The sequence below is a fragment of the Leucoraja erinacea genome, chromosome 5 (genome assembly GCF_028641065.1).
Source record: "Leucoraja erinacea ecotype New England chromosome 5, Leri_hhj_1, whole genome shotgun sequence".
NCBI lineage: Eukaryota > Metazoa > Chordata > Chondrichthyes > Rajiformes > Rajidae > Leucoraja > Leucoraja erinaceus.
The window spans coordinates 14,026,760-14,050,977 of NC_073381.1; the positions used below are offsets into that span (position 1 = coordinate 14,026,760).

The 24,218-nt window shown below is 38.8% G+C and overlaps 1 protein-coding gene across 4 annotated transcripts in view; it reads right to left on the reverse strand.

Annotated features, from left to right (window-relative positions):
• The window catches only part of phf3 (PHD finger protein 3), a 115,911-nt gene that overhangs the window by 86,584 nt on the left and 5,109 nt on the right, over window positions 1–24,218 (reverse strand). Inside the window, exons 2-5 of one of the 4 annotated variants that reach the window (XM_055635043.1) lie at window positions 17,802–17,939; window positions 11,493–11,756; window positions 7,085–7,246; window positions 406–2,659 (exon numbers count right to left, since the gene is read on the reverse strand). In XM_055635043.1, the coding sequence (XP_055491018.1) occupies window positions 406–2,659; window positions 7,085–7,246; window positions 11,493–11,736 (2,660 nt within the window). In that variant the 5' untranslated portion in view covers window positions 11,737–11,756; window positions 17,802–17,939. Of the gene's footprint in view, window positions 1–405; window positions 2,660–7,084; window positions 7,247–11,492; window positions 11,757–17,786; window positions 17,940–24,218 lie in introns of all 4 variants that reach the window. The other 3 variants (XM_055635044.1, XM_055635045.1, XM_055635046.1) reach the window with 3 other exon arrangements.

A 24,218-nucleotide genomic window follows, 5' to 3' on the forward strand; every position in this document is an offset into this window, starting at 1 on the left:
CTGCCTCAGAATAAAAGGACATACCTTTAGAAATGAGATGAAGATGAATTTCTTTAGCCAGAAGGTGGTGAATCTGTGAAATTCACTGCCGTAGATGGTTGTGGAGGTCAAGTCTTTGGATGATTTTAAAGTGGAAAATGATAGGCGCTTAGTACTACTATGAATTCCATGCTAGAAATATCTATCTGTATACTATAGCTACGGACACTAAATTCTCCACTGCCAGTAATGCAAGATTGATACTCAATTTTCCAAAACTCTTTAAAATTTCAAACATTTAGGTTGATTTTCGTTGTCAATACACGAAGAAGCACTTCAGATGTCAGCATAATTGTTCCAAATTTTACCCTAGAATATTCTCTAATTATGGAAACGATTCAGTGCTCCAGTTACAGAAAAACTTACCTGCTATTATGGGGTTTCCTGCAAAAGCCACAGAGTTTTTTGGGGTCCCACAAATCTGAGGTCACAACAGGGTTGGAATGGTCCACATCGGTTTCCTCCTTTTTTACCAGAGGCAAATTATCTGGAATAAATAATGGTGGCTCATCCAGTGAGAAGCTTTTGCTGCTCCTCCGCTGCCTTGGCGGAATACCCTTCTCAATTTTTCTGGCTTTCATTTTATCTCTCTCATCTTCATTAGAATGGTCAGCATGTTTTCCTTTATCTCTTTCCTTTATGTTATCTGTCTGCTGAGGAAATATTTTGCCCGAGGGGACAGGTTTGTGGCCACAGTGTAGCCCTTGTTTTGCTGGTATCTCACTCAGTTTTAAAACAGAATTAGAACCATGTTTAGATACCTGGACCACCTTCCTCTGCTTATCGTTCCCAGAAGGAGACATTGACGTGGTCTTGCACATCTGGGATGTAACTGCAGTCTGCATTTTTGCACCCTGGGAAATAGGAGAGGGTTTGCCAAAGTTTTTCTTTTGCGGATGATCAATTTTGAATTTAGCATCCTGTGCAACCTGTGTTTTCAAACTCTTAACTGCCTTGTGAATGTGTTGTTCGTCTTGGTCTGTTGACTTCCTTTTACTAGTTATTGAAGAAGTATGCGATTTAGATTGTTTAAGTGTTTCAGACGACGGAACATCCGATTTAGTTTTCTTCCTATTGGTGCGCAGGACGTTTTCAGTCTGGTCTGGTTTTAAATCTACTTGTTCAGGTTTATGCTGAGGATTCAATGGTGACGTCTCCTGTTTTAAAGACTGACACTTAGATTCCATCGCACCCTCCTTCACAGGGAGAATTTCAGCATCGTCTTTATGTTCAGAAAGATCCTGGATTATTTCATTAATGGGATCTGACTGTTTCTTAGTTGAATCATCTTGCTCCCTGTTTGCCAAGTGATCGCTGGCACAATCATCACTTTGAGAATCATTGGCACCTTTGGCAACTACATTTGAAGAAACGGGTTTTACTATTTCTTGCTCGGGTTTGATCTCAAGTATCCCACTCTCAGGCTGCTCCGAATCACCAACTCGAGCTTCAAGTTGAATTGACTTAATGTCCTCAGAGTCTTCAACCATTTCCAACACACTTGAAATGTTCTGTTTTATGACACAGCTAGCATTACTTGGAATAGTTTCATTACTTGGCTGGGTGTCTTGAGCACCCTGTGCATCTACATAATTTATGGGAGTAATTAATTCAGAAGATATTGGTAATTCTCCACCAACTGGATTTTGAACATTTTCTTCCAGTTTTGGATGGAGGTCTCCCATCGTAGCCAGTGCTTCAGTATTTGCTACAACAGGATTCTCCTCTACTAGCTCACTCGTCTGTTCATTATTAGTTTCCACAGTATCCATTTTTTCAAAAGATTCTACTATCTTTCCTTCTGATGCAAGTTCCTTTGACTTCTCTGCAGCTTCATGTATGATTCCACAAGGGATATCACCTACATTCTGAAGGTCTCCTATTACGGCCTCAGCAGGATCTCCATCTGAATTTGTAACACCTAATGATTCAGCAGAGCACTGCAATTCTTGAACAGACTCGACTAGACTAGGAACTGAGGACATGGCTTGCTCATCTTGATGAGTGTCACAGAGTGCATTATTTTGTGCACTAACATTCTCTGCCGTTGATTCTTGAATAGTTTCAGTTACTTCTGCTAAATGCTGTGATTGCAAAGCAGATTCAAATGAACTTTGGCTAAATGATGCAACTTGTGCCTCTAGACAATGGAGATCATTTACATCCTCTACAACTGTATCTGAAGGGTCTTTTTCTGCCTCTAAAACAATTTGCGGCTCTCTCGAACACTGTGATTCTACTGTAGGGTCTATTGCTTGATGCTCCATTGATTCTACTGAAGTACATTTGGGACTTCCACAAGTTATTTCCAGTGTACTTTCCGGCTCGTTGCTCTGTTCTATTGATCCGAGCTCTGGGCTCTTTGAATCTATAGGATCAGAGTCTGCAGACTTATGATCCGTTTCTGCATTCCTCTGAACATTTTCTGACACGTGTTGCTCCTGTGATTGAACCTTTCCTCCACATTTTTGCGGACTTTGCTTCTCATGTCTATCTGGCAGTTTTGGTGACCCTGCTCCAACAGAGACAGACTTTACTTGTTCCTTCTTTTTCGTAGGGGTTACATTTGCTGGACTGAGCCTCTTAGCTATGGTACTGTTGCGCAGACTTCGAACTGGTTCTAATGAGAAAGAAAAAATAATTAGTCATTTATCAAATACTTAAAATATATATTCTTGCTTTAAACATTAGTATAACCAATGTTCCAAACTGTTACAATCGTGATGTTTGAAGAATCAAAATAGAATAGAATAGAATAGTTTCTTTATTGTCATTGTAACATGGCCATGTACAACGAAATTTAAAATGTCAGCCAGTCAGTGCAGCATTCAAACATTTCTAAAGCTAACGAAACATCCACGGTAAAATAATAAAGATAAGCAAATAAATAAAAATCACAGACAAAGCACGCATACACACCCAACCCTCCATCCTTCTGTCGATTTCACCGTTACCACAGTCCCTTAGTCTGTATCGCCCCTGCGTTCCTTGGTGGCCACATTTAGTGCTTTTATAGCAGTGGGGTAAAAACTGTTTTTTAGTCTATTTGTCCTTGTCCTTGTGGATCTGTACCGTCTGCCTGACGGCAACAGTTCAAACAGGGAAAGATGTCCTTTATTTATATTCTGGGTTTTTTTGGTGGTGCAGCGGGAACTGTGTAAGTCCTCCAAGGTAAGGAGAGGGCAGACGACAATCCTCTGGGCGTTGTCAATGGCCCTCTGGAGCGCTTTCCTCTGAGCCGCTGTGCAGCTGGTGTACCACACGCATACACAGTATGTTAGTATGCTCTCAATGGAGCACCGATAGAAGGACAGCAGCAGCCTCTGAGGGATGTTGTTCTTCCTGAGCACCCTCAGGAAGTGCAGTCTCTGCTGGACCTTTTTCAGCAGCGCAGTGGTGTTCACGCTCCATGTTCCTCCTCAATGTGGATTCCCAGGAAGCGGAAATCCGCCACCCTCTCTACACAGTCCCCTCTGATAGCATCAATTTACCATAGCCTGAATAGTTTTTCCTGAAGTCTATTATTACAGGGTCCTTATTCTTTTCAGGTGTTGAGGAGCAATTTATTTCCTCGCACCACAATGTAGTGCTCCACCTCAAAATTTAGGCGTACAAATTAAGTTTCTAGATGTTTTTTATTAGTGTCATCCGCAAATTTGACAAGCATGGTTCTTGGGGAAGGTGTAGATGAAGGGGGCTCAGTACGCAGCCCTGTGGAGAGCCGGTACTGAGGCTGAGGGCCGTGGATGTGTGATGGCCCACTCTGACTCTCATCTCATCTCAAAAATCATGGAAATGAAGCACATGGCCATTCAACCTTATGCCAGGGCCAGATAAACGGGCATGTTATGCGCAAACATCGTTTCACTACTAAAGGATCAATACAGCATATTTTTAAGAGAGGTATCCTATTTTGATATCAAAATTATGAATTCTCAAGAAAGCTTAAATTTTCTTTTAAATTATCAGTTACCTAAACTTAGCTTTACCTTATCTAAAACAAAAATAGCATCAATTTACATAGCCTGAATAGTTAACTGCAATTTTGCTACAGGTTACATATTATCATATGCTTTTAGAATAATTGATTTCCAGTCACAAGTATAGTGTCTTTCTACTCTGAAAATTTACAATCTCAAAATAAGTTTCTACTATTTTTTATTTGTGAAACTAGAAGCATATTCTTGAGGAAGGACATGAAGAGTGTTTTTTGTATCCCTCTCAAGATATCCCATAGTTCTTTTTGGCATAAACATAATTACTATTGGCAAAAAGAAAGTCGGATTACCATTTGTACACACGACAATATCTGCATAGTAGTGGATAATAAAACAACCTCTGTTCTTTTTGAAGGTAGACAAAAATGCTGGAGAAACTCAGTGGGTGAGGCAGCATCTATGGAGCGAAGATAATAGGTTCTTCTTGAGGTCATTTATACCCAAGGAAACAGAGGGCTTTGGTCTAATGTTTCATTCTCAAAGCAACGCACCATTACCTCAGTCCTATACTGGAGTAGATAGAATTGAGCTAAATCTATTATCCGACTCAGGAGGCTTTCTAATGAGCCATAACTAGCAGTTATACACTTAATTTTGATCATGTTAACTATAATGGTATTATTAAGATCAACTTAACACAATTTTCCAGAAACTCACAGGCTGATTCTGGTGGATTAGACTAAATCAAAATGCAAATCCTTAGGGTAGAAGAGTTTTAAAAGTAAGAGTGACTCAAATGTGATTATTATGCTGCATTAGCTCTAACTGCTGTTTGAATAACAATTTCTGTTCCTTTCCATTAGGAACGTGGAATTGCCATGATTCCTAAACTGGATAATTAAACAGTGATCCTTACTGAAGTTGAATATTTGAGAATTGGACCTGTAAGAATAACTACACTCAACCTCATAATAAAACATGCTACTGACAGAACGAATCAATGAATTTCCTACATATTAATGATAGCCTCTGGACAATGCAATGGAAAACAATAGGTTTCATATCCCAGGTGGACAAAAATGCTGGAGAAACTCAGCGGGTGAGGCGCACCTATGGAGCGAAGGAAATAGGCAACGTTTCGGGTCAAAACCCTTCTTCAGACTGAAGTGATGGTGAGGAAGGCGAGAAGAAGAAAGAAGAGGCGGAGCCAGTGGGCTGAGGGAGAGCTGAGAAGGGGAGGAGAAAGTAGGGACTACCTGAAATTAGAGAAGTCAATGTTCATACCGCTGAGTTGCAAACTGCCCAAGCGAAATATAAGGTGCTGCTCCTCCAATTTACGGTGGTCCTCACTCTGGCCATGGAGGAGGCCCAGGACAAAAAGGTCGGATTCAGAATGGGAGGGGGAGTTGAAGTGCTGAGCCACCGGGAGATCAGGTTGGTTATTGCGAACCGAGCAGAGGTGTTCGGCGAAGTGATCGCCAAGCCTACGCTTGGTCTCACCGATGTAGAGCAGCTGACATCTAGATCAGCGGATGCAATAGATGAGGTTGGAGGAGGTGCAGGTGAACCTCTGCTGCACCTGGAAAGACTGCTTGGGTCCTTGAATGGAGTCAAAGGGGGAGGTAAAGCGACAAGTGTAAAGGTTTCATATCCCAATAAGTCATTCTTGACTCAAAGGCAAGGAAGTAAGAAATCTGACAATTATAAATTGTTTTGAAAATCTTTCAGCAATACATTAAATAAAGATAATATTTTTAAATATTGAAATAGTTATTCTTGTACACTCTTCTTGGGGCTCAGATTACATTTGGGAATAGATTAGAGTTGTATACCATAAGGAAAGCTCTTCTGCCCACCATTCCAATGCCAATAAGATTTCCTACCTATATTAATATCACTTGCCTGCATTAATTCCATATGCCTCCATTCCATGCTTTTTAAAGTACCTATCAAGATGCCTCTTAAATACTGTTACTCTTCTTACTGTTCCACCTCCTTTGGCTGCTCATTCTTGATACCAACTAGTATGTATGCGAAAGATTTATGCCTTAAATCTACTTTATACCTCCTACTTCTTACCTTAAACCTAAACCCTCTAGTTATTAACACCCTGACCAAGGGAAACACTCTAGCTATCTATATCTCTTACAATTTTATATGACCCTATCATGTCACCCCCCCTCAGCCTTGTTCATCCCAGAAAAACAAACTAGCTATCCAATCTTTCCTTATAACTCAAGCCCTCCAATCCAAGGCTCAACCGTGTGAATTTTATTTGCACCTTCTTGAGCTTAATCACACCTTTGCAAGGCAACCAAAATTGCATGGTATACTCCAAGTAACCAAATTAATATACAACTACAACATGATATCTGAACTCACGTACGCAATGTTTCAGTCAATGAAAGCAAGGAAGCAAAATGCCTTCTTCACTACCAGATCTACTTGTGTTGCCACTTTCAGAGAACAATGTACTTCTGTTCCAGAGTGCCAGAACCATATTATCGATAGTGTTCCTCCTGCCCTTGTTCTTCTTCCCAAAATACATCAGTTTACACTTGGCTCATTTCCATTTGCCACTCTGTCCTCACGAGATGGTCACAGTGAATAAGCATTATACAAAATAGAAAATATAGAATTCCCTCGTATACTGCTTAGCAAGTAACAAATGACAAGGATAATTTCAGAGATGAAGACAAGGAGCAGCTTCACATTAGAGAAATAATGGAAAGAGAAGACACACATGGTTAATGCAAAATTGCATGTAGATATATATTAACCCACATTTAAAAGAGGCAAACAAAAGCAATACCAATTATTGAAAAAGCCTCTTGCACATGTCCTTCTTCATTCATGACACACAGCAGATAAAAATTGCTTGTATTAAAGTGCAAAAAAATACATATACAAGATTGCCTCTAAAATCCAGTCACTGATTTTTTAACTGTACTATTGTGAAAACTGCATTTGCTCAAGTACATTTCAATATTCAAATTGAAATAGTTATCCATATCCAAAAACAAGTTACATTTAACCAAAATAATTAAAAGGAACAAAATAAAAACAGTTACCACTGTGAACAGCAAAATGATTTCATGACATCTTACCTTGGGCCAACAAACGTGGAGACTTTCGAGGTGATTGTGCGGGGGATTTATATGATTTCCCCTTTGCTTTCTTGTTGGAAAGATCTGACAAATCCTCTTCCTCCATAGTATCAAGGCTACTTTCTTTCATTTCACCCTCATCGGTGAGCTCAAGTTCAGCATCTAGAAAAAGAGAAAATAATATTTGTTACTGCTATACATATGCCAAAGATGATCAAATTATTCACCACGCAAACTAAATTTATAGTTAGTTATATCAATGGAGAATGGCAACAACATAAAAGCATTCGGTTATTAAAATTGGCCTTTAAATCATACTGTGGTTCATATTTTGCTAAAACTTTAATATAAACTGCATAAATACTGGAGACATCAGCTCGACCAGGACAGCAAGCACAGAGGATCATATTATATTTTAATTTAGAACCATTGGAAGTCGCAAAGTGAATCGCTGCAAAATTGCCTAATTCTTCATAAAAGCCTAACAATCATTTACCCATTTAAATGTTTTGAATTTTTTTTATACAGTCCACAAAATATTACAGAAACCCGGTCTTCATCGCTCATCAACTGAACCATTATAGACTGCTTCTACACTTAGAAATTGATGGCTGACAAACATCCCAGTGCGGTAACTTCATGTTCTTCACCTATACAATAGTCATATGGTTGTACTCTACCCAATTCAATGATGTCAGAAATTCTCTGATTCTATAATTATGAAACTGAGAACTTTATCAGAACCTGCAACTTAAAAATAAATGAATTATAATTGCATGCCCTGGTTCAATTACCTGCTGTCCTCCAATCCACTAACTGAACACCACATTTAGGCCCATTTCCTTATGTGCCATATTCTTGGAGATCAACTGCTAATTATAATTTCAGTGTCCTTGCCATTGCTCTGCCTCATGGTTTAAAAACTGACCCCAGATGCGACTGCTCTCGGAGGAATTCACGTGGTGCAATCAGATCTCTACCACAAAATTAAAATGACTCTGAAGTTCCAGCAGCATCCTTTATAAAGTTGTCCTATCCTTTGTCCATCTCTAACCATGTACGATGTCTAACATGATTAACCTTATGATCCTCCACCAGATCCTTTCACTATCATCCAGGTTGAACGGACTTGCAGCTTTCGTATCTGATCATGGCCAGCACCAGCAATGGCTTAACTACCTTCGCCACATTAAATTTGGTGTTCCTTAAAGATTTATCCTTGGTTCCCTATATTTCTTTTTCATGTACATGAACATAATACAGTCCAGTAACTGTTTATTTTCCACATGCACATCTGCATAGGTTTCACTATTTCTCTTGACCCTTCACCTGACTACTCCATGGTGCATGTCTGGTTCAAGATGGGTACCAAAAGAATGTTAATTCCCTTTGTCTGGGTTTGAACTGGCCACAGGTGTTGGATTTTAATTTGATATCTGAACAGATCTTTCACTTTCTAAATATTGTAAAACTGCTTATCCTCTAAATCAGGAACTGAAATTTCTACCAAATAAGTATCACCCATCGACTCTTACACCTAATGTTCTCGTCATTGTTTTCACTCCACTATAGTCTCATCCTCTATTTCCGTTATCTTCCCTGAACCAGCACCTGTAGTTCCTTCCTAGTTTTTGTAAACTCCCATAAGACATACGTGTTCCCTTAATTTTAATTGGTCATAAGGAATAGGAGTAGAATTAGGCCATTAGGCCATCAAGAATCTATCTATCTCTGCCTTAAAAATATCCACTGACGACCTCCAAAGCCTTCTGTGGGAAAGAATTCCACAGATTCATCACCCTCTGGCTAAAGAAATTTCTCATCTCCTTCCTAAAAGTACGTTCTTTAATTCTGAGGCTATGACCTCTAGTCCACCATTGACAGCCATGATTTCAGGCATTAAGACTCTGAGCTCTGGAATTTCATTCCAAAATCCAAGATTTTTTATCTTTCCTTCGTTGAAATACTCCTTAAAATCTACATTTTTGACCATTCTTTTGTTAATTATCACTTTGCTGATCATTGCACCAACTTTGTTTGTTTGATACTATTCCCATGCTGTATTCTGCGATGGTCTTGTTAAGGCATCATAGACATGAACTTGTTCTGATTTATTCAAGAGTTCATCCATATACAAGTCAGTTTTCATGTTTTCTATCCAAGTTGTAAAGCAAACATTGTAAAGACCCGCCTTTATGAACTATAGAATAACCCTACGGCGACAAAGCTCTGTCTTAGTTAACATAATCTACCAATGGATGAACTATCCAGGTGACAAAACGTTATAGTGCACAGACAAAGTGCAAGACATCCACTTGCCCTTGTCAGGTGTCTGGACATCAGAATGCTGGAGTAACTCAACGGGACGGGCAGCATCTCTGGAGAGAAGGAATGGGTGATGTTACGGGTCGAGACCCTTCTTCAGACTCGACCCGAAACGTCACCCATTCCTTCTCTCCAGAGATGCTGCCTGTCCCGCTGAGTTACTCCAGCATTTTGTCTATCTTTGATTTAAACTAGCATCTGTAGTTCTTTTCTACACGTCTGGAAATCAATTTGTTTTTAAGTGGAGTTTTGCAATAAAGCTCAACGATGGTAACAATATGCTTTCTATGCACTTTAGCATGGTACATATATTAAGACATTATCCAACCTAACCATATACACTTGCAATACGTCATCCCAAAGAAAGTCAACTCATTTTCACAGCCTGTTCTAAAACATTTTTACCATACTAAAATCTGTCAATCTAAATGCTACAACTCAGCACATCATAGACAAGGAGTGGCCCAGAATAATAAATAATAGCTCATGGAACACACTATACCACACAATCTTAAACTGGCTTGAACACCAGTAAATCTACATTATACCAATATTTTGCTTTCCTACACCTTTCACTACATTATCTAAGCAGGTCTCCGATGGAATCCCACAGCTCTCAGCAAATCTCAGATGGTCAGACTCGCATTCATCCTTCCAACTAGAATTCCAACATTTTGGTCCCAAGCGGAATTCAGTGCGGCACTACCACCACCCTTGTTGAAATCAGCTAACTTAACAGTTATTCTGGCGAGTTTCCGCTTTGTCAGATTTGAGTTAATTAAAAAGCCTGTGGGATAACATTAGCTAAACCCTTTTGACTTAAGGATCAAAACTCCGTCAATTACACTTGCTCATGAACAGCAAATCTTCAGTGGTATTCATACACAACAGCTGGATTACATCTTTGCAGCAATAATATAGATATTAATCAGCAATTGAAAATCTGTCATTGGTGAAAACAATCTTAGACAAATTCTCAAAGCTAGAGCACTGCAGAAAATTGATAAACTCCCATTTAAAATAATTAGCAAAACCATATCAAAAAAGATTAAAAAAAACACTTGTAATAAATGCACTATCCCGATAAAGAGCTGAAAAAAAAGTTGTGGTGCGGGTACTACTTTCTTCTAAAATACTCAGTCAATAGTGTATTTTATTCTCAGAAAATCAAATGTTTTTCTTGGCTGTTAGTACCATAATAATGATCTTCATCCAAGGGTTCAGAGATATATAAATAAGTAACACAAATATTACTTATAGCTTATGCTTTACAAAATAAGTTGCATAATATAGAAAAAATGTACAAAAGCTCCATTACAAGCAGTTGCATATTTTGTCAATGTATCTTTCTACCAAAAAAGCACAATGAAATTATTCTTGCACTTAACTAATCTTTAGCTAGATTGAACAATTTCGGACATGACCAGTAAACTACATTAAAGAACTACTCTAGTCAACAAGTTGCAGACAAATGCTTTGAAGAACGACTAAATAACTTCGCAGTCAAATCACCCGCGCGTTATGATGCTGAACTCAACTGATGCTACCAGAAATGGTATATCTGTCCGTTATAACCATTGTGCATTCAAATCATTTTTAATGTGGCTTAATTAAACAATAACATTGTTACAATTGTAATCCTCCTCCCCACCCATCTGCCCCTCCCACCCTTATCAACTACATTGCGGTGCGCCACACTGATCTATAATTGCTCAATTTGAAGCTATGTTGGTTGTCACATAGTACTAAATCCAAGGTATACATAACATTGGAAATAAGATTCCAATATGTCAAAATGGCAATCGGTTATCACGTTCTCCCGATAGACTTCTTGACTATATGAGTAGTTCTCTACTTTCAGATCAAGCCGTTTCAAAGAAATTGCCAGAGTAAAAGCAAAGATTCCCCAATTTGAAATGATTCTTTACAGATCCAGTGGAGACTGCATGGTAGCGTTTCTAATGGTATTTTGTTAAGGAAGATGGTGGGAAGATCTGCCTGCCCACTTATTCAAGTACTAAATGGCTACATTAGCCCACATTATTTTTGCAGGCACAGGAGCCAAAAAGTAAGTCAGACCTACCTGTTGAGCAAGTTAGCTGAAAGTTGCTATCTTCAGTATCTGAAAAGGGCAGGCTGAACTGTGCACTAGCAGATCCTAGCATAGGATCTTTGTCACTCAGCATATTTCTTAAAGAACCTCCCAGGGTTTCTGGTTCTGTGCCACAATCATCACAAACTTCACTTTCTAAGTTTGACTCTAAAATCAGAATGTCATCCAAATGGTCCGTGGATATCAAAGGGTTAAATATATCAACAATATCCATGAAGACATCCACTCGGACTCCTGCATAGATAAAAAGCATGACATATTTCAGATATTAATTTCAAAGCAATCCTAGATCCTCTAATAGGGTTCAATATTTCACTAGTTTACACTCAAATCACAAAACGTCTTTACTAGAAAATGATAAAATAAAAGCTTTTAAAAAACATGAAAGTCAAATAGCAGAAATCTATCACTGATTTTGAAATTTCCTTAATCATTTTATTTTTAATTGAAAGACTGGAAAATTGAACAAAAAAAAGATTTGGGATCGGCAGTCATGAGTTAAATTTAAACTTTTCCAGAAACAGCTACTCTCTTAGTGTACTTCTTTGTTATTTATCACCTATCTCCTCCTCCAAATGTATTCAATCACACCCACCTCACCCAAATCAATGTTAATGCAATGTACTGTGAAACCTTGAGGTTTTCAGCTTGTTTTGGTAAACACAGGAGTGATTCATGTAAACTTAATGACGAACAAATACAAATCTTTTGCTCTAACATGAAATCAGTGATGCTGAAGAAGAGTTTGCATATCATTCTAAAATAATGAAATAATGTGAGATCCTTATAGATGTGATGAATTTACAATTGATTAACTAAGCTAGACAGGGAGGAATATTGCCAATTTCCATCGATGATGCACCATCAGATGATGTCAAAAAGAAATGCATTAACTTGCCCCAATTCCTGAATTCAGACTGCTTTCACAAGCATTTCATGTTTTATGGGTCCACCCCCACCAAAAAAAAAACAAAGGTCTCTCCGGTTATTATAACTCCCATGCATAAATCTGTGCTGATGTTTACAAAATGTTAACCACTGACAATTTCCATTTTTATCATTTCAGCTTCAAGACTGTCCCATGTTGTTTTCAAATAGGCCACACAACTGGCCAATTGCATTTTGTTGTAGAATGTATTGGTCAGGGAAATGACACTAGTAAAGACGCCAAGAGCAAAGGGGCAAAAAAAAAAAAAGACTGGTGATAATTACATGAAAGTGAAGATTATACTAAAGAATTAACGTAAAGCCTAAACTAGTCTGCAATGGTTATTAATGATTGCAATCTCCCCACACTGCACATTGAAAGTTAATACACTGTCAATGTTATTTAAAGAAGCAAAAATATACAATTTGATTAAACACTGACATATGAAAGAATAAACTTCCCATAGCCCAAATGAACCAATAAAAACCAAATCCCTACACATAATGACAAATTGTGTACATAAGTGAACTGCTAAATATTAATTTGTACCCCAGTATTTGTTCAAGGACGAAAACAGATGGTAACAATCAATAGACATGGAAAATTAAAAAAAGATTGAAATATGCAGATAAATTTTACCCTTATTTCTAGAAGAATCTACACTGCTTCATGATGCAAGATATTATGGTTTATTTTTATTTATATTTATATATATATATAAATTTTAAAAAACCATAATATCTTGCATCATGAACAATATATATATATATATTGTAATTGGAATTCCCTGCAGTGAGTAATGGTCATTCCTCCTCTTAGCTGAATAATGTGATGAAAAATGAAGATAACATTATTAAAAAGGAAGCTGGTATTTTTGTTAAGAAAATTCTAAAGCCTCAAAATATGCAAATTCAGTTGAATAGCTCAGAGAACCAAATGGAACATGCTTCACAAAAATAGGTCTTGGGTTACCAGTCAAAATGATATTAGAGTGAGAAAGTGTTGGTAACACACATTAACAACTGGCAATCGAGGGAAAACTTCTATCCAATCGCTGAGGATGAAAAGAGGAGTGAAGAGGAGTAAAATACACTTAAACCAGTGCATCGAAGGGACAATGGAATGGTGCTTTCTATGGCTGAATGGCTACATCTATATTCATTGCTTAAAATCATCTGGGAGCACCATTAGAAAATGCAATACCTCCAAAATCATAACAGTCAGAAATTAATAAGTGAGCAGGTCAAAGTGTCAGAATCAATTGTAAATTACGCCTAAAATAGAGCCAAAGGCAAGAGAAAACAAGGGTTACACTGGATTTTTTCAGTTGAACAATAGTTTGACCTAGTAACTGTAGTCTATTAATTCATATACGACCTGATTAAGTGGCAGAGCAGGTATGATGAGCCAAATAACCTGCTCTTGATTGTAATTATGTTCTTACGAGCTAAGCATTATGTGGTCATTCATCAATACCAATGTCAAATCCAAAAGAAACAAAAAAAGTTTTTAAATACTGACATAAAGATTTATAATTCATTTGCAGAGTTAGTGTTACGGTACAATCGATACCAAAATTGATAGATTGCAAAGAGATATGATGAATTACGGAAGTGCGTGAAATTTTCCTGCGTCATAATTTCCAAGCAATGAAGGCTTTGAAACTGCCTGATGCTATGGCACTGTTATAGTGGAGAATGCCAACACCAATTTCTGAAGTACATGCTTACTTAAATGTAGAAAGTCAAAAGCTATTGTCATTGATATTTAACTCCTCCACAGGATGCACTTCTGCCATGCAATCTGCAGAAATGAATATACTGATAAGTACATTAACAACTTGCAAAGTCCTGCAAATATGCTTTGTTGCACAAGGCATTCACAAGTTATTTAAATGGCTTATTAAGCCACAAGTATTGTTGGTCCTGTTAAATTAATTTTCAGTGTACGGATAATGAATATTCCGTTGAAGAGTTCAAAATTAAATTCTTAAGTTTATGCTCGTATAGCTTCTACCTTAAGCTCATATCGTGTTGAAATCTGCTTTCTAAAACAGTTTAATATGCTATATATATTAAAAAAAATCCTCCTGCTCTGCTCAGAGAAGTCTACAATCGGTCTTGCTACCCAGTCAACTTGATAGCAATGCTGGATAGAGATCCCCATAGAGCTGACACGTAACATGAACCAAATTCAAGGTGAAATCAAAATACTTTTGTGGATAGCTTTTAAGTCAGCAGAGTGTTGTATTCAGCTGGTAACAGAAACATTCAAGCTTTTTTTTCTATATTAGACTTTGGTATTAGAATCATATGGACTCACTCATTAAACTAAGCAGCATAAAAATAGACAAAAGGCGCTGGATTTAATTAATACGAGTGTCAGGGAGAAAGCAGGAGAATTGGGATGGTGGGGAGAGATAGATCAGCCATGATTGAATGGTGTAGTAGACTTGATGGGCCGAATGGCCTAATTCTGCTCCTAATCATTTATGAACTCAGCAGGTCAGGCAGTATTTCTGGAGACCTGCTGATTTTACCAGCATCTGCAGTTCTTGGTTTCTACAGCATAGAAAGAGATCCTTCTCCATGCTATGCCAACCAAATTGCCGAACCGAGCTAATCCCACATCTGCACCTGGCTCTATCTCTCTCCAAATCTTTCCTAATCAAGTATCTGTCTAAATGTTCTTTGAAAGTATTAATTGTACTCACCTCTACCACCTCCTCTGATATCTCATCCCATAGCACAAACTTTCTGCTGTGTGAAACAGCTTCCCATCTGATTCCTTTTAAATCTTTCCTCTCTCACCATAAACCTATGCCCTCTAGTTTTAGACTCCTATACCCTGGGGAAAAGACTGTGGATATTCACACTATCTATGCCCCTCGTGATTGTATGATCCCTTACAAGATCACTCATCAGCCTCCTTTGCTACAGGAAAAAAAAGATCCAGACTCAGCAGCTTTTTCTTCTAACTCTCATGCTCTAGACCAGATAACATCCACTTAATTCTTTTTTGCACCCTTTCCAGTTTAATGAGATGCTTCCTATAGAAGGTTGATTAGTATTCCACAGGTGGTCTACAGCAGTTGAACTATGAAGTTCAAACTCCTGCACCCAGTATCTTGACTGATGAAGGCAGCATGCCGACCATCTTCCTCACCACCCTGTCCACCTGTCACCACTTTCACACACAATACCATGCATTCTCTAATAGGTCCACGCCTTTCCAGATAAACATAGATTTTATCTCAGAGAATCCACTCCAATAGGTTTAGCCACGGCTGAGTTTCAGTTCCCAGGCAGTTCCTTGCTGGCTTTTTTAAATAAAGGCACCTTAGCCATCCTTCAGTCTTCCAGGACCTCACCTGTTGCTATCGATATTAGAATTATTTCTGCTTGTGGCCGGCAATTTTTTCTGTAGCTTCCTAACATGTCACAGGCTAAACCCGATCAGGTCCAAGGAATTGATTTACCTTTATGCATTTAAGACCTCTAGCACGTCCTATTCTGTAATGTGGATTCTCTTTCAGAATCACGATTAGGTTCACCATCCCCTACAATCCATGTCTTGTCCACAAAAGAGACGAGAAGCATTCAATCAACACCACACCATCTCCCATGTCTCTACACACAAATGACCTTGTTTTCTTTCAGGGAACTTATTGACTCTTATTAAATCACCTAATGAGTAAAAACCGTGAAACAAATATCAATTTCACACATTCTTTCACTATACAGTTCCATATAGCAAACGAACATCCATTCGAAAATAATTTGCCATGGACCTTAAAGATTTCCCTTGTAAAGCTTTATTGATATTTGATGCTTACAAGTATCCTACAATAGCTCATAGAACTTGAACAACAGCAATAGAGTGCAGACTCTGGTGGTTGCTTCTTCAAAACTATACATACTTTCCGTATCCTTTTGAAATGTAGTAGATGCAACTCACCAATGGTTCTTCCCTTATATTCACTCAAAAAGAAAAACTAATGAACAGAGCTCCAGCAACTTGGACAGGTAGAAAAATAAATCTATCTTGCCAAAAAAAAAAACTCAATTTTCTAACTTTATGGATCATTACAAGTCATAAAATGCCTAACACTGTTGACAATGTTTTTACTGCTGACCAGATGGAAGGCAAAATAAAAAAGGTACATAGTTCCAGAAGCTTTTTTGCCAGGAAATGCCATTTATGTACCAAAACCAGGAATAGAAATGGGCTGCAATATGGAAACCAGAAACCAGCTAAATTCATGATCGAAGTAGCAAGAAAAACCTACTAGAAAAACAAAATGCTCAGCAAAATGTGTCCATATACAAGAACATCAAATCTGATATTTGGTCAATCCAGAGGTGGAGGATTTAATAAAGTATATCCATCAATTGAGGCAGACACCAATGCTTGAAATCCAAGCTCTATTCTCCAGTGCAGCTGCAGCACCACCAGGATGCAACTGAATGCCAACCAGTGAATCTTCTGATAACCACAAGCTGGTATATTATATTGAAAATTACTAAAAATAACATTCCATCAAGTTATTATTTTGTAATCCCTATTCCAGATCCACATTACACATAGTCCCACAATATGGAAGTGTTTTAAGTTATGAAGATAGGGTGCAGTCAAAATCTTTTTCCCCAAGATGAAAATTACAAAGTCCACAGGTCACTGCTTTAAGGTGACAAGTTTAAAGGAGAGGTGTGGAACAAGTTTTTTTTTAATACATAGATGGTTCCTGGAATGCACTGTCAGTGCCTCGGCAGTGGTGGTGGAGGCATCAGATGTAATAATGGTGTTTAAGAGGCTTTTAGATAGACACATGTATATGGAGAAAATGAAGGGATATTGTTGTGCATGCAGAAGCGATTTGTTTTATTTTGGCATAGTGTTTGGCACAGACATTGTGGACTGAATGGTCTGTTCTTATGCTGTACTCTTCTATAGTCTCGGTTCGAAGATTTGTCTACAGACCAATACTCAGTGATAATATTCAATCGACTTCTAAGAAATAACAAATACTGTCTGCACTGCCGAAAATGCTTAAAACGTTCAAATGAAAATTCCTATTCTTCAGAGCCAAGTGAGAAACCGTTGTGTGCAAAGCCAATGATAGTGGTACAATCTTTTAAGGATTTTATTGATGTGGTAGATGAGAATGCAAGAACTGATGTTAAGGAATGCATTTATATACAGAACTGTCATATCTAAATTAAAGTTCATTGTGGAGAAATAGTTCTCACAGGAACAAACATAAATTAAGATACCATGACTATCGAACCTCAGTTTTGCACATAGGTTCAACACTGATTCAATTTGATAATCCTGACCTCAGTTATCCTGACCTCAATAGCTTGCCTTGTGGGTTCAATACTGGTTGAATTCATTTATCCTGACCACAACAGCTTTGTCTTGTAGATTCAACATTGGCTGAATTCAGTTTTGCGTGCAGGTTCAACATTGGTTGAATTCAGTTATCTTTTCTGAAACAAGAGGAACAAAACAAATATAACTATAACTTTCTGAGAAGATCAGTGAATTACGGGGGGGAGGAATTGGTTGGGGAAATTCCCTTAAATGTTAAGAAAAATTGAGAAGAGCTACACTATTATTATTAAAAAAATTAGTATTAATGTGTAATAACCCTCTATGGAAATAAAAGGGCAATAACTATGTTTAAAAAAATACTATTTATTTGATTGCAATGCAGTACCAAAAGCAAAAGGGCAATACCAATTCATTTGTAGAGCAGTACTTTGAATCATCATCTCTTTCCAAACTTCCTCAACCCGAAACTTCCCATTCATTCCCTCTCCAGATGCTGCCTGATCTGCTGAGTCTCTTCAGCACTTTGTTTTGATACAGGACAGTAGTTGCAGAGGCTGAATACATTTTTAAAACACCTGATCAATAACAGGTTAGGTTATAACTTGCTATTCCAAATCCATATCAGTGTACGTTAATCAGAAGCTGTTGCAAGTATCAAATATGAAATTGCACTGGTACTACTATGCCAACAGTTTTCCAGAATGCCAGAATTAAAAAGTAGCTACAGAGCCCTTCATAAAGTTTGGGACAAAGACCCCATCATTTGTTTATTTGCCCCTACTCCACAATTAGGGATTTATAATAGAAAAAATGTCACATGTGGTTATAGTGGACATTGCCAAATTTTAATGAAGGCTATTTTTATACATTTTGGTTTAATCAAGTAGAAATTAAAGCTGTGTTTATACATAGTGCCCCCCCCCCACACACACCCCTATTTCAGGGCACCATAATGTTTGGGAGAGCAATGTCCTGTAAATGAAAGTAGTCACGTTTAGTAATTTGTTGCATATCCTTTGCATGCAATGATCCCTTGAAGGCTGCGATTCATGAACATCAATAATTTGCCGGGTGTCTTCTCTGGTGATGCTCTGCCAGGCTTGTATTGCAGCCATCTTTAGCTTATGCTTGTTTTGGGGGCTAATCCCCTTGAGTTTTCTCTTCAGCAATGTTGCCTGGGTTTCAACAACTAAGTTCAAGAGATAGGTTGAATAAGTTAGGTCTTTATTCTCTGGAGCGCAGAAGGTTAAGGGGGGGACCTGATAGAGGTCTTTAAAATGATGAGAGGGATAGACAGAGTTGATGTGGACAAGCTTTTCCCTTTGAGAATAGGGAAGATTCAAACAAGAGGACATGACTTCAGAATTAAGGGACAGAAGTTTAGGGGTAATATGAGGGGGAACTTCTTTACGCAGAGAGTGGTGGCGGTGTGGAATGAGCTCCCAGTGGAAGTGGTGGAGGCAGGTTCATTGGTATCATTTAAAAATAAATTGGATAGGCATTTTTCACACAGAGAGTGGTGAATCTCTGGAACTCTCTGCCACAGAGGGTAGTTGAGGCCAGTTCATTGGCTATATTTAAGAGGGAGTTAGATGTGGCCCTTGTGGCTAAGGGGATTAGGGGGTATGGAGAGAAGGCAGGTACGGGATACTGAGTTGGATGATCAGCCATGATCATATTGAATGGCGGTGCAGGCTCGAAGGGCCGAATGGCCTACTCCTGCACCTAATTTCTATGTTTCTATGTTTCTATATGGATGAGAAGTGAATGGAGGGTTATGGTATGAGTGCAGGCAGGTGGGACTAAGGGGAAAAAACAATTTTTTCGGCATGGACTTGTAGGGCCGAGATGGCCTGTTTCCGTGCTGTAATTGTTATATGGTTATTATATGGTTATATAAAAGGCATACTCAATTGGGTTCAGATTGGGCGATTGACTTGGCCACTCAAGAATTAACAATTTTTTAACTTTGAAAAACTCATTTGTTGTCTTAGCAGTATGTTTGGGATCATTGTCTTGCTGTAGAATTAACAGTTTTGAGACATTTGTTTAAACATGAACAGATAGGAAGCGTCTATAGAATTCATTTCAGAAATAATTTTGCTACTACCATCAGCAGTTGCATGATCAATGAAGATAAGTGAGTCAGCACCTTCAGCAGCCATACATGCCCAGGCCATAACACCCCCACCACTGTGTTTCACAGATGAGATGGTATGCTTTGGATCTTGGGCAGTTCCTTCTTTCCTCCATACTTTGCACTTGCCATCACTCTGATATGTTAATCTTCATCTCATCTGTCCACAAGACATTTTTCCAGAACTGAAGTTGCTCTTTTAAGCACTTCTTGGCAAACTGTAACCTCGCCATCCTATTTTTGCAGCTAACCAGTGGTTTGCATCTTGCAGTGTAGCCTCTGTATTTCTGTTCATGAAGTGATCTGCGGACAGTGGTCATTGACAAATCCACACCTGACTACTGATGAGTGTTTTTGATCTGTCAGACAAGTGTTTGGGGATTTTTCTTTATTATAGAGAGAATTCTTCTGTCATCAGCTGCGGAGGTCTTCCTTGGCCTGCCAGTCCCTTTGCAATTAGTAAGCTCACCAGTGCTCTCTTTCTTCTTAATGATGTTCCAAACAGTTGATATTTGGTAAGCCTAAGCTTTGGTTGATGACTCTAACAGTTTTATTCGTGTTTCTCAGTCTCATAATGGTTTCTTTGACATTCATTGGCATAACTTTAGTCTTCATGTTGATAAACAGCAATAAAAGTATCCAACGGTGATGGAAAGACTGGATGAAGGTGAGAGAGCTCTCTTATACCTGCATTAAGGTGGCAATTAAACACACCTGAGCAATTACAAACACATGTGAAGCCATGTATCCCAAACATTATGGTGCCCTGAAATGGGGGGACTATGTATAAGCACTGCTGTAATTTCTACATGGTTAAACCAAAATGTATAAAAATGGCCTTTATTAAAATCTACAATGTGCACTTTAACAACATGTGATTTTTTTCTATTTCAAATGTCAAATTGTGAAGTACAGAGGCAAATAAATAAATGATGGGTCTTTGTCCCAAACATTATGGAGGGCACTACTTGGAACATAGGCCCGTACAGCACAGAAACAGGCCCTGTGGTTCATAATGTCCATGTTGAACATAACAGGTTCGAACCTCTGCCCGCATCACCTCTGCCTGCCTGTGGTCCATATCCCTCCATATCCATACACCTATCTAAAAGTCTCATAAATGCCACCGAAAGTGCGTTCCTGGCACCCACCACTCTGTGTATAAAACATCTCACACATCTCAGTTTTACCCCCCCTTACCATAAAAATCCTGCACTCTAGAGTTTGACACGGCCATCCTGGGAATAAGGTTGGCCACCGGTCTATCTTCTCTATGCCTCTCTTATACTTCTACCAAGCCTCCCCTCAGCCTGCAATGCTCCAGAGAAAACAGTCCAATTTCTTCTTATAGCTAATACCAACTATTCTGGTAGCATACTGGCATGCCTCTTCTGTTTCTGAACCCTCTCCAAAGCTTCCACATCTTTTGCTGAAATGGAGCGAACAGAACTGCAAACCATACTCCAAATGCAGCCTATACTACAAATACTCCAAAGTCCTATAAAGCTGCAACATCACTTTCAGACCTATGCTCAGTATCTGGACTTTGTGCCTTCCCCCACAGTGGGAACCATTGTGGGGGGATGTTTTTATGTTCTAATGTTAAAGTTCTTGAATGCTATGTTGTATTTTTTATTAGTGTGCTGCAGGGACATCTGAATTGCCCCTTGGGGACAAATAAAGTGTTTTGTATTGTATTGTATTGTATCAGCCCCAACTTATGAAGGCAAGCATACCTTATGCATTTTTTACTATTTACGTGCTGCCACTTTCAGAATATGGGCTTTCAGCTATGGACTTCAGCACCAAGATCTCTCTGTACATCTCTGCTGTTAAGAGGTCCTGCCATTATCTGTATACTTTCCCCTCACATTAGACCTCCCAAAGTGCAACACCTCAACTTGCTTAGATTACACCCCATCTTGCATTTCTCTGCCCATTTCTTAAACTGATCTATTTGTATACTTTGACATCTTTCCTCATGTCCACAACTATATAAAAATATGCTTACATATATAGCAACATCCTTCCACCATAATTCTATCTTCAATGAGTAAACCAGTACCAAATCCAAATGACCAAATCGCCGTGGATTCCATACATCCTAACCTCAGCAGATAAACCCTCCAATATGTCCTCGCTGGGTGCCACCATGACATTCGTCCTGATTAGTAAAGCAGCTCCTTTCAATTCTTTCTGATTAGTAAAGCAACGGGTCTGAAGAAGGGTCTCAACCCGAAGCGTCACCCATTCCTTTTCTCTAGAGATGCTGCCGGTCCCGCTGAGTTACTCCAGCATTTTGTGTCTACCTTAGATTTAAACCAGCATCTGTGGTTCTTTCCTACACAGCTTTTTTACCTCCCCCTCTATCATGTCTGAAATGTCAAACCCCTGGAATATTAAGCTGTCCATTCTGTCCCTCTCACAACCATGTCTCTGCAATGGCCACAACATCACAGTTCCAGGCACTGATGCAAGTTCCTCTGCTTTACCCATGATACTCTTTGCATTTCAACCCGTCGGCTTCACCATATTCCTTAAACCCTCCCTGACTGCCCTTCCTTTAAGACTTACTGGTCATAACTTCTCAGTTCTTTGATTTGCTGACCATCTACTCTGGTATCCAATTTTCTGCCACTCCAGTTTAAATCCTCCAGAGTAGCAAATCGTACCTCACTGCAAGGAAATTTTTCTAGGATTAAACATCCTTTGATAATGTGATTAAAGAAACACGATGACATTTAAGCTTCTTTCACCACATTTGACATAATTTATCACCAATTAATGCGTTATGACAAAACAACATCAAGTGAAGAAGTAATCAAAATAAAAAGGGATAACAAGGAACTACTTCTCGAAAACCTAACTCAATTGTTGACTACTTTTTTTGTGTCAGATTTCATGTTGCATTTTGATCAATTTCAGGAACATCGGTGGCTGTATGCTCAATTATTTCTGATTCAATATCCTCAAATCAAAGCGTTATAAAAGTAAAAACTGAAACAGTAAAAAAAGTTGAAAAGAGCTTCAAAATCTGAATGATGAGTTTTTAAAACATACTTTAAATAAGCTAACAGGCTAAACCATTCTCATTCACCTTAAACTGAGCAGATCTTAAAAATACCTTCCCATCCAAGCATTGCTCCCATCTTGCATCTTCCAAGATGGGAGCAATGCAAGGCGAAGAGCCGGATATGGTAACAGCTGTGCACATAAGCAGAGGGGTGGCTACTGGAGATGACAAACATACTGCTTGCAGTGATCGCGGGTGGTGGTGTTAGTGGAGGTGACGCAGGAGGCCATACAGAAGCTGGGTGAGCAAGTGAATGAAACGCAGCCTGCGGCAACTACATGGAGCTGCAGTGGTAGGCACTGTGCTGGGTCATCGATGTAGTGGCACTGGGACGCTGCGCCTTGAAAGTAGGATATAGGAAAGTGCATTTTGCCACGGCCCAAAATCAACCTTTTCAGAGACTTGGAAATCGCAAGCTGACGCAAGAACGTAGTGACACTGTATGCATTTTCAGAGGAAGATCTATTGTACTCACGTATAATTAGACTGGATATTTCGCTATAGCATTTCCCTGTATCTCTGAAGATGCGACAATGAATAATCTAACTAAAATAAAACTAACAACCAGAAACAGAACAGTTGAACAATGACTCCTGCATTAGATTTATATTTATTCACTATAGTACTGCTTCCGAATACCAGTACCCCGCAAGGATGTGTTCTCAGTCCCCTTCTATACTCTCTATAGTCTCACAACTGTACAGCCAAATTCAGTTCCAATTCCATCTGCATTTACAGATGACACCACTGTGGTGGGCCAAATTGCAAACAAGGACCACCAGAGTATAGGAAGGGGATAGAGAAATAATTAACATGGTGTCAGGACAATAACCCCTCCCTCAATGTCAGCAAGACAAAGGAGCTAATTATTGACTTCAGGAAGCACTGTGGATACATGCCCCAATCATCATCAATGGTGCGGAAGTGGAAATGGTTGAGCACTGCAAGTTCCTTGGCATTAATATTACCAATGATCTGTCATGAACTAACCACGTTGATATAACAGTAAAGGCATCACAACAACACTTCTAATTCCTCAGGAGACTGAGGAAATTCGGCATATCTCCAGTGATATTCGGCATATCTTACAAACCTCTCCAAATGCACCTCTACAAATGCATACTGTCAGGTTGCATCACAGCTTGGTTTAGATAGATGCAGTCTAATCCATCACATAGATCAGACTTACTACCATTGACTCCATCTACACTTCATGTTGCCTCA